Source organism: Marmota monax, unplaced genomic scaffold (genome assembly GCF_021218885.2).
Source record: "Marmota monax isolate L192 unplaced genomic scaffold, Marmota_monax_Labrador192_F-V1.1 WCK01_AAM20220418_F8-fsc00024, whole genome shotgun sequence".
Lineage (NCBI taxonomy): Eukaryota > Metazoa > Chordata > Mammalia > Rodentia > Sciuridae > Marmota > Marmota monax.
In genome coordinates this window covers 24,495,702-24,512,277 of record NW_026695224.1, presented here as the reverse complement: position 1 = coordinate 24,512,277, position 16,576 = coordinate 24,495,702, and the positions used below count along the sequence as shown (strand labels likewise).

General features: G+C 41.2%; 1 protein-coding gene across 7 annotated transcripts in view; it reads right to left on the bottom strand.

The window, feature by feature from the left end:
- Hydin (HYDIN axonemal central pair apparatus protein) overlaps window positions 1-16,576 on the bottom strand; it is a 398,809-nt gene that overhangs the window by 100,342 nt on the left and 281,891 nt on the right. For 6 of the 7 annotated variants that reach the window (XR_009225878.1, XM_058575799.1, XM_046435142.2 and 3 more), the window contains 5 exons: window positions 13,311-13,550; window positions 9,316-9,463; window positions 6,540-6,713; window positions 4,598-4,771; window positions 510-683 (listed from right to left, as the gene is read on the bottom strand). Coding sequence is in view for 6 of the 7 variants with exons in the window: in XM_058575799.1 (XP_058431782.1) it covers window positions 510-683; window positions 4,598-4,771; window positions 6,540-6,713; window positions 9,316-9,463; window positions 13,311-13,550 (910 nt within the window). In the remaining variant the exon portion in view is untranslated. Of the gene's footprint in view, window positions 1-509; window positions 684-4,597; window positions 4,772-6,539; window positions 6,714-9,315; window positions 9,464-13,310; window positions 13,551-16,576 lie in introns of those variants that run through there. The other variant, XM_058575802.1, reaches the window with a different exon arrangement.

Genomic DNA, 16,576 nt, shown 5'->3' with positions numbered 1-16,576 from the left:
TCTGATCGCTGGGAGACGACAGTGCAAAAACCTCCCTGATTCTTCTTTTCCTTCAGTAAAGTCCAAATTCCTAATCAGGGTCAATTATGATTAGTCTCAACCTGCCTCCCCACCTTCGATTGACCACTTCCCCTGTTTTCGTGTCTGGAATGTGCCTGTCCCTATTTTTGTCTACTAATAATTTCTTATTTCTTCAATGCCCATTTCCATGAAAATGTCCCCAAATCACCCATGTTGGAACCCAAACTTGGTCCTCCAAAGAAGCTGAAGCTTCTGTTGCAACATTATTTCCTCTGTCATGTGTGCTTCCCTCCCAGGTATTGTTCTCTTCCCTACAATGCCAAGAGCACAGCTGTGTTGGGCAGGCCAGGAGACCTGGACCTTATGTGCTTGGCAGAGAGGATTCTCCTCTGGGCTGATGTGCCAGCTGTGGGAGGAAAGCACAGTGAAGACAGGCTCTACCTGTAGGTGCCAGCCCCTGGACCTCGTCCAGGGAGAAGGGGTCTTACCAGTGTCCTCTCCTTCCTTCATGGACTGTTCGATGGCAGCCCTGATACAGAGCTCCCGGGCCCGGATGCCTGGGATGCTGTTGCCATCGGATATGGCTTCCAGCACGATCGAGTCGATGTTCAAGTAGGCTGCGCTGTAGTATTTGGCTATGTTGACAGCATTGGCTGTCTTTCCTATTAAAAAAAGAAAAAAAAAAGTCAGGACACTGGATTTCATGGTTCTCATTTGTTCTGCATCCTAGACCCCTCTGTAAAGTGATCTGAGTATTCTAGTCTTTTGGGTGGCCTGGTGGGCAGCAGCAAAAAGAAGGGAGATCTGAGCCAGGCATAAGGGCCGTGGATCTAGTCCTAATCCTGTGACTGAGGCATGTGTTCATGGCAACCCATGTCCTCACCAGGGATTCCCCTTTCTACCAGATGATCTTTACAATACTTATAGTTCCTACTATCTAACAGGAGGACTCTTTCTTTCCTTCCGTCCTTCTCCCACCCTCCCTCTCTCCTTTCCTTTTTCTTATAAAGAATAACCTGTGTTGATTATTTTTTTTCCGATTTCTAGGTAATTTTCTTAAAAAGCTAGCAGAAAATTCAGAAATAAGAGACAAGAGCAAAGCAAAAAAATCCACAATTCAATCATCTGGAGAGATTATAGTTAACCTATGGTTGCTAAATTTGCATAGTTAACTATGTTTTTAGTATTTCTTATAAAAAAGAAATATGTTACACAGGAGCCTGAATAATAACCCCCCTACCACCAAAGATGTCCGTGTTCTAATCCCTGGAACCTGCAAATATGTTATCTAACATGGCAAAAGAGATTTTGCAAATGTGATCAGTTTATAGATCTTAATATTATCCTGGATTATTGGGGTGGGCTCAATCTAATCACAAGACTCCTTATAAGAAAACAGGAGAGTTGGATTTGGAGCAGGTGATGTGGCGACAGAAGTAGAGACTGAATGATGCTATGCTGTGAAGATGGATGAGAGGTCCCTGGTCCCATAAATGCAGGTGACATTTCTAGAAATTGCAAAAGACAAGGGAATGGATTGTCACCGAGAGCCTCCAGAAGGAAAGTGGCCCTGCCAACCCATTTTAGCCCTATGACCTCCAGGACTGTAAGAGTGTAAATTTATGGTTTTTTAAAAAGTCACTAAGTTCGTGGCTATTTATTACAGAAGATACAGCAAATGAATATAAATTATAAATCATAAGCAAAACATTTCTTCTTATATAAAATGATACATCATGAATATCCATTTCTATTCATTCAATACACCTGTACAACACCATTTTTTAAAATTGTGGTGAAATAAACACAATAAAACATCCTTTTAACCATTTTAAGTGCACAGTTCGTTAACCATGTCTCAATGCAGAGTGTGTTCACTCTGTGGTGCAACCACCACCCCCATTCATCTCCAGGACTTTTTCATGTTTCCAGAGTGAAACTGCACCTACTAACCCCCCAACTCTCCACCCCCAGTCCCCTGGCAGTTCCCACTTTGCTTCCTATTTCTATGGATTTGACCACAGCTGGTACTTCACATAAGTGGAAGCATAATATTTGTTCATTTGTGTGTGGTTTATTTCACTTAGCATAAGGTCTTCCGGGTTTATTCATGTTGGGGGATATGTCAGAATTTCATTTCTTTTTAAGGTGAATAATATCCCATATTTTATTTATTTGCGCATTTATCAATGACTTTTGGATTATTTCCACCTTTTGGCTATCGTGAACAGAGATGTAAAAGACATTGGAGATATATATATATATATATATATATATATATATATATATATACACTGTAGTTGGACATAATACTATTCTATTTCTATTCATTCAATACACCTGTACAACACCATTTTTAAAAAGTGTGGTGAAATAAACACAACAAAACATCTTTTTAACCATTTTAAGTGCATATATATATATGATTAGTCTCATATATATATATATATATATATATATATATATATATATATAGTAGTTGGACATAATATCTTTATTTTATTTATTTATTTTTATGTGGTGCTGAGGCATGTGCTAGCCGAGCGCTCTACCACTGAACCACAACCCCAGCCCCAAGACATTGTTTTTTTTAATATTTATTTTTTAGCTTTAGGTGGACACAATATCTTTATTTTATTTTTTATTTTTATGTGATGCTGAGGATCGAACCCAGTGCCTCACGCATGCCAGGTGAGCACGTTACTACTTGAGCCATATTCCCAGCCCCAAGACATTGTTTTTAATGGCAAGACAGTTCCCTGCATCAATGTACCATGGCTTAATTAACCAGAACCCCATAGTGAGTGATTCAACTGACCCCAATTTTTATTATGGTACACAGTGCTGCAGTGAATACTGATGCAGTTAACCTTTGTCCACGTTGATAACTGTTTTCCTAAGAAATGCCTAAAAGTAACATCGCTAAAGGGTTTACACTTATTCTTCCCCCTCTTATAAAACAATGTCCTGGAGTTTTCTCTAATATTTTAAAATTATTGTAAGGATAAAGGCTCAAACAATTCAATTTGAAATGGGGTGTTTATGCTCTCCTTCTTAACCTTATATCTCTGAGGCCAGCAATTTAACAGTTTGGGGTTAATTCTTTGGCACTTAAATGATAAGCTGAAGAGTCTTTTATTGCCTTCAAAAATTAAATTTGCTAACTTCACCATACACCCCAAAGGGGCAAAATCCTCAATGCTGAACAATCTGAGACTCAAACTATTTTGCTTGAAGAGTCTTTGCAAACTGGAAAGCTCCATTAAAAAATGTGAGAATTGTTGCTGAGGTTGACATTTCTCCCTAACAGTGCTTGTCGTCTTCAGATGGAGGTGTGTCTGGACCCTCCTTTAGAGCAGGGCTAATGACCCCCTCCAGGTCTGAGCATTTGCAGGGTCAACTCTCCAGCTGTCTTGATTGCTTCATCGTCTCTCCGACACTCCTTCCAGTGCAACACAAAATGGCCATGAGTGGCTCTGGGCAGTGGGGTCTTCAAAACACTTTCCATCACATTCTTAAGTGTCTTATTTGATTTCTACCTGCTGTTCCCAAAATCTGGCCTCAGAATTTTTAAGCTCTGGGTTGTGACTCCTCAAGGGAAGGTTCTTCAAAGGAAAGGATAATGGACTGTTACTCTTCTAAAGATTCCTGGAGCTTCTCAGTGATGAGAACAAAGATGTTCCAGAAACGCAGTTTGAGTGACAATAATTGGATCTGAAAGGTCTCCTTGCTCTTCTTCAAGGAAGCTGAAGCTAAGAGAGCCCCCAGGACATCCTCCCAAGGTCCTGCTGCTCTGCCACTTACTACCTGGGGGACCTTGGGAGGATGTTCTAAAGTTTCTTTGAACATTAATTTCAGGTGAGGTAGAGGCAATCGGACTCTCTTCTCCAGGTGGTTGGGGAGTTTATACAGAGAAATGAATGGGAAGGAGCTCTGCAAACTGGAATCCACTACACAAGTTTAAGATCCTGTGCAACGTAGGTGATTTTGCTCACTTGAGTTTATGGTGAAGTTGTCATGTGTAACTTGGGGGCAAAAAAGGATCCTTGTGAAAGATTCTTCTTCTTGATGGGACTATGATTAGCAAAATATTCTTTGAAATTCTTTAGTATGTGATTGGAGTGTTTTTTCAGTGGTGATTTAAACTCCAGATATGGTGACAATGATGGATGATAACTGTCACTGTAGTAATAGTAATGGTAATTTCTTTCAGTATTTACAATGTGCCAAATACTGACATAAGCATTTTATACAAATGTTCTCCTTTGCTTCTCCCAACCATCCCATAAAAGAAATACTATTAATGCCATTTTATAGATGAGGACACTGAGCACAGAGAACTTCAGTAACTTTCCCAAAGGCACACAGCTATAAATGGCAGTGCTAGGATTGGACATACGTAGGGCCGTTTGGCTCTGGGGTACATCTAGTAATTACTCTGGTATGTTGTTTCTCAAATGAAATTGTTAGTATCTGCCCTGACCACACGGTGGATGTCACTACCCTGGAAGCCACCAGGTTTATGGAGGAGACATGGCTTCCTTGATCTTAACCTCCCTTCAGAGTTGTCACATACCAGACAAGGGTGTCCCATGGATGATAATGGCGATGCCTTTCTGGTTCTTGGCCAAGTGGCTTTCTGAAAAAATGTCAATGCCCAGGTGACGAGCGATAGCCTTGTTCACTGGGTTGTTTTCCACCTCTCCAACTTCTTCTGCGGAACGGCTGTCAATGCTGTGAATCTTCTCACCTGCAAAACAAAAATATGCATGCATATCTGCATGTGTGTATGCATGTGTAATACACCCAGAATGTATTGATGTGGGGGCTGGTGGCAGTGGGGATAAATTTTTCTTTTTAAATGCTGTGGTTAAATGGCACACGCTACAGCCGTCCCCACCTAGAGTGTATGAGAACATTCTTTCTGGCCAGTGATTTGTCCATATCGTTTGAAATTTAAAAAAAAAAAAATAGGCACTCTGATTTGAATTCTATATCTGGAATCTCCCCTGCTGAAAAATAAACAGCGAATTTGTACGAAAAGAGGGACTGCTTATAGTGACAAAATATTAGTGATCAGCTAAATTTCTAACATCATAGGAAATTAAATGATAGCATAGTCACAGTATAGGATTCATACAGAGTAGCTATAGAAATAATGACCTAGATAGCAGAGGCTGGTCAACTTCAGCCCATAGGCCAAATCTGTCCTGCTCCTTGTTTTTGTAAATAAAGTTCCCTTGGAACACGGCCATGGCCCTCTGGCTTGTGCTGTCCCTGGCTGCTTCCATCCATGCTCGGGGACAGAGCTGAGTAGCTGCAGCAGAGACAGCGTGGCCTACAGAGCCCAGGATGTTACAGTAGGACCAAACCTTGATTTAGATCAAAAACATTGGTCTGGAGGGATGTCTCTAATGGAGAAAAGCAAGCGGCAGAGTGATACATATGGTATTCAGGGCAGTATGTGGCCAAATACTTACAGTCACCCAAACACGTTCAGTGTTTTAGTGACAATTGGGATGATATCCTAAATTTTGTCTGCAGCTTGCTTTTTCACATAATATATTTTTAGTAGCTTTTATTAAAATACAGATTTTATTTTTTTAAATAGCCTCTAAATAAATTCCATTGTAAAGATTTGTCATAATTTAACTATTCCCCTACTGACGAGCATCTAGATGGTTCCCAGGTTTTCCACCCTGAACACTGGGGTGTGCTTCTGTCTTCACAAGGTGTCTGGCATTGCCCAGATGTGGAAGATGGGGGCACAGCCAGGATGTGTGGGGTGGAGAAAGGCTGCCAGGGGTGGCCAAGAGCCACTGAGGGGTTGATCTTGGTGGGATTAATCATGAGGCATGGAAGCCAAGAACTTCTGTCTTGGTCTGTTTTCCCACTGCATTCTTCCACTTTAATTTATTCACCTGGCAAATCTGACAAGGGCCCAGAATGACAACTTAACTCTTTCAAGATCTTGTTAGCCTTGCTCAGGATTCCTATTCTCTGAGCACCTGGCAAGGCAGTGTGTGCTTCATCCTGACAGGCAACAAACAGCCCTCATAAACCCAGTTTTGCTGAAACTAATTTTCTAAATGTAAGTTCAGTGTCTTGTGTACTTTGGGGAAAATACATGCCAGACGATGCGACTGCAAAACTGGGAGGTCAAGAGGAGGACTCCAGTTAGAGGGACACTGGAGAGAATGCTCTCCAGTCTCCCAGAATAGCTCTCCAGCCACCCTCCTGTCTGCTGAAATTCTAGCATTAAAGATTCAGATTAATATTTAGCCTAGTTAAAATGCAATTAACCGTGGCAAGAAGAATGGGCCATATGCTGAGCTCCCCAGCAGACGTCTGTGCTTGGGGCATGATGTGAGGGTGGACTGGGGCCTCTCCAGAAGGCAGGGAGCCAGTACTAGGGGGCCCAGAGGGGATATCCATGGAGAAAGGTGACAGGGCACTGAACTATCTCCTCATTTCTGCTTAGAGAGAACTGGCCCCCAACCATTAAAATGCTCTATTACTTTGAAACACTATCTTTTCCAGGCTGTCCTCATCCTCTTCGTCATCTGGGTAGATTTTGAGGTCAGGGTAGTGCCGCTCTTCCAGGTTGGATGTGACAGAGATCCCTCGGCTGAGTGATGTTCGCTTTGTGCTGGTGGAGGTTCCCTGGTCGGAAATGGTTATATCTTCGTCTTCTGCAAGGGGGAAAAAAGATGCAAACACAGGAGGAGGAGCTGGGAGGGGCACAGGGGCAATGGGAGTCCAGGGAGTTGACAATGGGGAGAATTGCTGGATAGGCCACCATCATCCTGGACTGTGAAGCTTCTCTGTGCATAGGGTTTCTATATTTTAACATTTGTTGAGATACCCAAATTATACACTTGCTCAGAAAATTTGGAAAATCCAGAAGAGTCAAAAGTTATAAAGTTTAGCCCTATAAAGATACTGGGAGAGACAAAGAAATGGTGACAGGAATCATAGCTGAGTCTTATAGTACCAGCACAGGAGGGCTGCAGCCTCTTGGATTTTGAATTCTTAATTTTCAGAACTCTACTTGGGATCAAATGGTACATTTCAGTCTGTAGCCCGCTTTCTCCCCCTAACTTCTCCTGAGCATTTCCCATGTCACTATTAAGCACACCTGCCATTTTGTCAGACCAGCACCCTCCTCTGTGCCTTGTTCACAGTGTCTCTGTGGGCTAGGATTGTATAAAGGTGGGTCCCTTCACCTGGGGCAAGATATCGTTTTTGTTTAGAGCTGAGAGTTGAGCCTCAGGCTTCTTGTGAATGAGGCAGATGGCCTTCCATGGAGGGGCCCGGGAAGCAGACAAGGACGGTCTACAGCAGAGTGCACAGTGAACGGATGCGGGGAGAAGCGCAGAGAGTGCCCCTTGCTAGTGTCACGACACACTCCTCAGCCTTAGCTCCAGACCACTTTCCACTGGGCCAAATGGAAAACTGCACCTATAACTGTGGTCTTTAGAGATCATGAAAACAAGGTCCTTCTCTGCCCTCATGACGTCCTTTGTACATGGCAGCCCCTTGTAGCCTTCTGCCTCAGGCCGTGGGACAGTCCCTCTAAATTTAACTCTCTCCTCTGTCCCCTTCCTGACTGTGAGCTGTCAAAGTCAGGGGCTGTTCACCTCTGATTTTTCTCCCCCAGCATTTCAACTCAGTGTTTGCAACACGGAGGGTGCCTGTTATGGGTGCCTTCAGAGTCATATGCTGAAGTCCTAACTCCTCAGCCTCAACACCTCAGAATGTGGCTGTATTTGAAGATAAGGCCTTCAGACAGGCAATTAAGGCAGAACAAGGTCATACGGGTGGGCCCTGGTCCACTGGTGTCAGCAAAAGAAGAGGACATTAGGATTCAAAAACCCACAGTGGGAAGACAGTGGGAGGACAGGAGGAAACTATTGAAACCAAAACTATTGATACCTTGACCCTGGACTTCTAGCCTCCAGGATCATGAGAAAGTCAATTCCTGTTGGCTAACTCACCCGGCTGGCATTTCTTAGGGTAGCTCTAGCAAACTACCACAGTGCTCAACAAACATGACTGGCTGGGCCAGCCCTCTTCTCGGCCACATGAGCATTTACTAGCCTTGCTTTCCTGAGGGACCACGAGGCAGAGCAGAGGACAGCTCATTCCCTCAAACAGCACAAATTTGTTGGGTGCTGTAGGGTAACATTTGCCGTTCCATGTCATGGGTTTATAAGTGAGGGACACATCTCTGCCCATATGGGTGCTTATTTTTGGCACCAGGGATTGAACCCAGAGGCACTTAACCACTGGGCCACATCCCCAGCCCTCTTTTATATTTATTTAGAGCCAGGGTCTCACTGAGTTGCTTAGGGCCTCACTTTTGCTAAGGCTGGCTTTAAACTCAAGATCCTCCTGCCTCAGCCTCCCACCACCACGCCTGGCTCATATAAGGGTTTCTTATCTAGAGGAGGTGATATGAGGGTAAGAAGAAAATAATTACCCAAGTGATGGCTGCTCGAGTACATGAGAGGACCCAAGCAGATGATGGGATGACTCAGGGGTGCTGGGCCAGAAAAGACAAGATTATTAAGAGAGCAGACCAGCTCTAGGGTTGGCTTTTGAGCACAGGGATGGGCTTGCTGTATGAAATTTCTTGTATGAATTTCTCTGCTACTTCTTTTAGGGCACGAATGTCTACATTACTCAACACATTACTTTGCATTACCAAGAAATACCCCTAGGGGGCAGTGGAGTTGCTATCAGTTATGGACTCTGCGAGTCAAAAAGATGGGACTGGTTCTGCCACTTAACACTGTGGACTTAGACTTTCTGTTCTTTAGTTTCTCATCTGTAGATGTAAAGCCCTGAATGAAATGTCTAGCAAATATTCTTCTATCTCTATTAGCTCGTGAGTGTGTGTGTGTGTGTATGTGTGTGTGTGTGTGTGTGTGTGTGTGAACTTAGTTGTTGACAGACTTTATTTATTTATTTATATATGGTGCTGAGAAATGAACCAGTGCCTCACACATGCTAGGCAAGTGTGCTACTACTGAGCCACAGCCTCAGCCCTTCTATTTGCTCTTTTTAAATCTCAATACCACACTGAACTCTAGTGAGAGCAGAATTTGCCCCAGTCTTTGTATCCATGACCTGGGGATAGCAGGACCCATTTTGGAAGGGTCCTGTTACAGAAGGCACCTGGCATCAGGCAGGTACTCTGTAATTTGTTAGTAATTATGGAGTAATTCAGGGGTAATTCAGAAGGGCCAGGGCAGTGGCTGGGGCCAAGGGTTCGCCATGGTAAGTGCTCACCATTCTCCTGTGCCTTCAACTGCTCTTCCTTTGACTTCTTCACCTCCTTAAAATATTCATACAGTTCTGGGGGCAGCTTCTCCCCGGGACTGCGGGGTGGCAGCAGCAGGGTGTTGTAGGAGTCATAGCCCTTCAGTTGTCGCAAGATCTGCTCAAGGGGAGAACGAGAACTGCTGTTGGTCACACTGAAATTTCTTTTTGTTCTTTGATCTTGTGAAACCTCTGCTCCAACCTGAGGCTTGAAATTTGTAGAAATACTTCCTGGATTTCACGGGGGGGGGTTGCTTTGGAGAGATCTAAAAAGTAGGGCTGAACCCTGAACTTATGGGGGTTCAAGATCCTTATTTTGCTCCATGTGAGCCTGGACATTTCTCATGTGGCAAAGAATTTTCTTTTTGCTTTGAAAATAACGTAAACTGTTTTACTTTTTTTTTTCAATGACAAATGTACAGAAATCTACAGGGACACATTCATTAAAAAAATGTCATGCACTGCTTAAGAATAAGACATGAGAAATATGTTAGGGAATTTTGTTGTACTAATACCATACAGTGGACTCACAAACTAAGATATCATTAGGCAATACAACCTTAGGAGACTGCTGTCTAAAATGACCTTATGTGGCGCATGACACATATTACACTAGAGTTCTCATAAATAGAGGATCCAGGGGAAATAAGGTAAAATGGTATTAAATGGTGTGTGTGTGTGTGTGTGAATATATATTAGGGCTGCCAGATAAAACGCATGATGCCCAGTTAAAGTTATATTTCAGATAAACCACAAATACTTTACTTTAGTGTAAATATATTCTATGTGATATTTGAATATTCTTATACTTTGAAAAAACATTTGTTATTTATTTAAAATTAAAATTTAATTGGGGAGCCTGTTTTTTTTCTTATAAATATTTGAGAAGGAAAAGACATATGTATATGTATAAAACACAGTAAAATGAAGTTAAAAAACATGTACTTCCTCCCCTACCTGATTTATTGGTGTGAGAGTTTGTTTTGTTATGTAACCCTTCTCTAAGATCATCATTTTTACTTGTTTGAAAGCCCCTGATAATAAGTTCATTCTAAAACTTTTAAAGAAGAACAAAGGACCGAGAAGAGTTTGAACACTGGTGAAGAAGAATAAAGGGAAGGCTTGCCCTGCCTGGCACCAGACCTTATTATGAAGCTACAGTAAAAGACAGAGTGGTACTATGTTGGGGCTGAAAAGTGAGCAATGAGAATGAAGAATGAGCTCCATCCAAATTGGAAATTTATATAGGACAGAGGTGGCATTTTCTAGTGGGAAAGGGAAGGAACATACCAGACTGGTGGATGTTGGGGTACGAAGGTGGCCAACTTGCATTAGTTGGGGACCGTGGAAGGGCTAACCCAGCTCCAAAGCTCCTTGTGCAGTTAGATCTAAGTTCTTCACTGCAGTCTCCTCATCGCTCATCTTCTCTGTCTGTCCAATTCTCATTTCCTAGTCTCCCTGAATAGGTGTTGCTCCTGAGAGTACATCTACTACATCTTCCAAAGATAAACCTCAGAGTCTTAGATTGTGCTTTCCATGGAACCTGACGCACCACAGAGGGTGCTGTGCCCACCTAAGCCGCTGAGGATCTCATATCTAATGAAAAGATTCCCTTCTAGAGGGGCAGATTCTGTTTCTGAGAACACTCCTGGGGGCAGAATGAGCATTAGGCAGGGTGTAAACATTGGCAACAAGGCAACAGAAGATTCAAAGGCTGAGTGGGGGAGGGTCTAGAGGAAACACAATCCCCTTAACTAAACCATCTCCAAATACTGACCCACTGAAATCATGAGATAACAAATGCTTATTGTTTTAAGTTTCTGAGTTTTAGGCTAATGTAACATACAGCAAAGATAACTAGTACAGTATCAGACTTCATGTGCAGTCACATCTTACCAGCAAATGATGTAGTAGCACGTTTAAGATACTCATGTGAAGAAAATGTGAGCTAAGGGTGCTGTATACAATCAAACTGAGCTTCAACTGTGACCTCTAACAAAAGACCTGACATTAGTACTGCGGAAGTCCTGGAAGGAGAGTAGAAGGAGGATAGCGCTGAAAAAGTACTCAAATAAGTAATTGTGAGCCATTCATGGGCTGTGTGTGTGAGTTACATGCATTGTAGCTATATGAGGGACAGGTCTGGCATTGCACGCTGATTGCGCTGCGTGACGTGTGTGCACCTCTCCTCTCACTCTGCCTGTGATCCTACACAGCACCTGAGATGGGTGTGACTTGCCAAGATGTCAGTCAATCTGCTGACCATAAGACATCACTTAGCAAGACTCCACCTTTGAAACCTTATCCCCTGCCTTATTTGGTGAAGAACATTCCATCAAAGTTTCTTTTTGTGTGTCCCCCCTATAAAAATAAAAAGATTCCGGGTGCACGCTCTCTTTTCCAGCTAACCCTTAAGGTTGCAGAGCCGTCCTACCCTCGACATGAAAACTACTTTTGTGTTGTGTGATTTTTTTCGCCGTTTTCTTAGTTTAATATTGCAGCCAGCTCCTTTGAACCCAGATCATCTTGTCAGTGCGGGCAGCTGGCGAGAAGTAATGGCTAAAATTTCCAAATTGGGAAAATAACAATCTACAGATTCAAGAAAATATACAAGTCCCAAACTGAATAAACCAAAAGAAATATATGCCAAGACACATTAAAGTCCGATTTCTATAAATTAAGGCACAGAAAATTTCTTGAAGGCAATGAGAGAGAAAACTTTACACACACACACACACACACACAAATGCATATGCATACACACATTTATCCATGGAGAGAGAAAATAATTCAAATGACGTTGGATTTCTCATTAGACCAGGCCAGGAGGAACTGGCATATTTTTCAAGGACCGGCAGAACCACTGTTCCAGAAATCTATATCCTGTGGGAAAAAAATCCTTCAAGAACAAGGGGAAAATCAAGACATTTTTAGATGAAGGAAAACTAAGAATTTTTCCTTTCTTGAATCTGTAGATTCAAGGAAGGAAAACTAAGAATTTTTTATTTTACCAGCATACTACATTAAAATAATAGCTAAAGGTGGGTCTCTAAATGGAAAGGATATGAAGAAAGAAGAAATCTTGAAATACCAGGAGAAAAAAGAAAGAACAATGGAAAGAGTATAAAGATAAATACATTTTCTTCTCCTTTGAATTTTTCTAATTTATGTTTGAGAGTTGAAACAAAAATGATAATGCTGTCTGATATAAGGAAATATTTAAGACAGTTATATTAAAATGTAAGGAAGGTAAAAGGAGATAAAGGGAGAAAAGGTTTCTAGTATAATTTAGACTGATAAAATGTCAATACCAGTTGGTTATAGGCCACATATATTATATATATAGTAATATGTACAACAACATATATATGTATACACATATGTATGAATGTAGAACAACAACTAAAGAAGTTACATAAAGAGATACACTCAAAAACACTCCAGGTAAATAAAAATGGAATTTTACTGATAGGAAGGCAGGAAAAAGTAAACCTAGAACAAAAAACCCCCAAAACAAAAGGGCAGACTTAAGTTCTAAGATATCAATAATCACATTAAATGTAAATGGTCTAAATAAACCAACTAAAGACAGAGATGGCAGAATACATTTTTAAAACATCCCCAATACAGGTTGCCTACAAGTAACTCACTTCAAATATACTGACACAGGAAAGTTGTTGTATATAATTTTTTTTTTTACTGTTTGAATCTGAACAATCAATATGCATTAGTTTTTCAATTATTTTTTAAAAAATATATATTGGAATTACAAAGAAGCAATGGATTCTGCTCAGGCAAGGAAACAGGTCAGGAAAGGCCACAGCAAAGTGATGAATAAACTCACAAGAAGGCTTCAAGGGAATGAGAGGGGAAAGACCCAAGTTATTCCACACAGAGAGAACACAAGTACACCGCAGAGCCCAGCATTTGCTGGGAAATTGAGTTTGGTTGTGGCCTGTACTTACTTTTTCTTCAAAGAGATATTGCTGGTCAAATTCTAAGGAGTAAAACTCAATTGGAAAGCTGCAGGGATTCTTGACTATCACCTCAGCCTCATCTCCAGAGGTATAAGGCAGCAGTGGTCCCAGTTCCAGAACGGAAGGACTAAATTCCAGGCGTGGCTCCAGACCCTGCCCAGATGTCAGCAAGGAGAGCTTTTGAGGGCTCTGACCAATATGGAACAATTGGGTTTGGCTGTAGAATTTCTGCAAAACAAAAACAAAACAAACATCTGATTTTTAAAAATCTGTTATATGTTATGTATAACTGAAAAACTGCTAAGGGGACAAAACTTATCCTATTTAGAAATTTTCTTATAAAGTGGCATTTATATCACTGGGTATTTATATGTTGGGTATCTAACCTGCCAGGCACAGCACTGAGAACTTCACCACTTGTAGCAGGCCCTCTGAGTTTTATCCTCATTTCCCTCAGAACTTCCTGGGTGCTCAGACTTGCACTTGCCACCATTTTCGCCTCTGGGCCCGAAGGCTCTCATTTTGTGACCCTGCTTGGCATGGAAGAAGTGCTCAGAAAGTAACACCTGCTGAGAGCATGCCACTAGCAGTGATTCTCAGAAGTCCTGTGTAAGCATCCTGGGACCCTTGCTCCTATGGAGGGATGATTCTCAAGTGTGTACTTTGTAGTTCACCCCAGAATTTGGTGGAATGGCAGAGCTATGGCACTCAGTCCATCTGATAGAATTACAATCAGATGCCAGGTGACAGTGATACATACCTACTCACATTTTCTCAAAATGGCACAAAAATCTACTTTCCATTCAGTAATTTCTAATCTTATTACATTATTAACAATTCAGATTCATAGGCCCATCCCTAAAGATCCTGACTCCACGGGGGGAGAGCTGGGCTAAAGATTCTGCATTTTAAAACAGATAACAGGACATTCTGATATATCTGGGCTCATGGGTTGGGTGTGGGGCTGTGAGTGGCTTCACAATGTGAAGAACACTTAACTATGTTAGCTTACCGGGCAGACATGAGATGGAAGGAAGGAATATGTATGGACTTACCTATAAATTGGGGGGAAAATCCAGTTGTTGGCTAAGGGGGTTTTCTATGTAGTTATGGACTTAGTGCCTTATGACCCAAAATTCCATATTTTAATTGCAGTTTTGGACAATCTTTCATTCACTTCCTAACATGGAGTATTCTGAATACATGGTATAATGCCACAGAGTTGCTAGTGTGGACACCAAATGATTTCTCTGTGCTTTTGGTGGTGATGAAGATGCAGATTCGGATTATGCTGGTTTCAAGGCAAACTGATTCCTTGACTACACCCAGCCAGGTCTCCCAATTGATAGAAATATTTTATTAACTTTGACCAATTCCAATTCAATATTTATGAAAATGCCTAAATAAATCTATTTTTAAAAACATTTACTGATATTTCCCTCATTTGGTAATGAGAAAAAAACCTCCCAAATCTTGAGTAAATCCATTTACAGTTTTAAGACTCCCTAGGAATAATAAGCATATTATTCATTATTTTCTAAAAGGGTTAGGAAGATTTTGATAATGGTAGGAATATGGGCCTCATTTTAGAGTGAAATATGAAGTCACATCCTTTTCTTCTTTCTCACTATACATTATTAAGCATTTCCTTAAAGCCACTACCAGGAAAATGGGAGTTCACTTAGGTGTTCACACTGATTTGTCTTTGAAAAGAATAGAATAGAGGAAAACATCTCTCAAATGCCTTAGGCTTTAAATAAGTCTTTCTGGTGTAACTTCTTGAGAATATTTCTGGTTTTAGGGTTTCATTATTTTTCTTTATTCTTGGTTAGGAGTAGTTTCATGCTGATGGTCTTTATAAAACAAATGTCTGTGAGGCTCAGGGAGACTGTTCACCAGGAAGTTCTTCCTATCATGACTACTGATGGTAAGACTTTATAGTTGTGGAGACTTTTACTGTTGCTTTAGGGAAACCTCATCTAAACTCTAACAACTGGATATAGAGCAGTATGATGCCTATTTTATTCAATCTGTTAATCTTTGAATTGAACCTAAGAGGTGGCTGTTGCAGGTCAGTAATAATTTATTGGGAACCCCAGGGGCCAGATGCTTTCAGGTTTAGCTTTTAAAAAGTTAAATGCAGTGCATAGTGCACTGTGTCACTCAGTGCCCTCAGAAGAGTGCCAGGAAGGTCTTCTATAATCAAACAGTAACAGTTCTGCAGTTGCAATGTTTGACTCTGAAAACTAAATGGGAAAAATAAAATAAAATCAAAATAGTCTTCTGTCAAATGAGTTTTTTTTTTTTTGCCAAAGTAAGTTTTGATATACAACTAATGAAACTATACCCCCACCTTGCTTTTTGGAGCTTACTGAATTTCAAAATTGTAATGAGTTTTTTTAAACCACTGAGCTACATTCCCAGCTCTAATTATCTTAAAGCAAAAAATAAAAAGAGCTGGGAATATATAATGTAACAATTAAGTGGTTCTCACTTAATTTTTAAGAACCTCATTAAGTTGCTGAGGCTGACCTCAAACTTAACAATTCTCCTGCCTCAGCCTCCCGAGTCACTGGGATTATAGGTATGTGCCACAGTGTCCAGCAGCAATAAAGAATTTTTGGATATATGATAATACTATTTTTTATTTTGTCTATACACAAACTGAGGCTTAGTAAGGCTCAGTGATTGGCTCAAAGATTCACAGCCTATAAGGGCAGAAATCCACTAGCCAGGCCTGCTGATAAAAGTTGATGTGTTGGTTAGATCTGCCAATTCCAGAAGCAGTGTGGAGATTCCTTAGAAAACTTGGAATGGAACCACCATCTGACCCAGCTATCCCATTCCTTGGCTTAAACACAAAGGACTTAAAAACAGCATACTACAGGGACACAGCCATATCAATATTTATAGCAGCACCATTCACAATAGCTAAGTTGTGGAACCAACCCAGATGCCCTTCAGTAGATAATAGGGAAACTTTGGTATATATACACCATGGAACACTACTCAGGATTAAAAGAGAATAAAATCATGGCATTTTCAGGTAAATGGATGGAGTTGGAGAAAACAATGCTAAGTGAAGTTAGCCAATCCCAAAAAACCAAAGGCTGAACATTTTCTTTGATATGAGGATGCCAACTCATAATGGTGATGCAGGGGGAGCATGGGAGGAATTGAGGCACTTTAGATGGGGCAAAGGGGAGAGAGAGAAAGAGAGGGGGGAAAGGGGGTAGGAATGATGGTGGAATGAG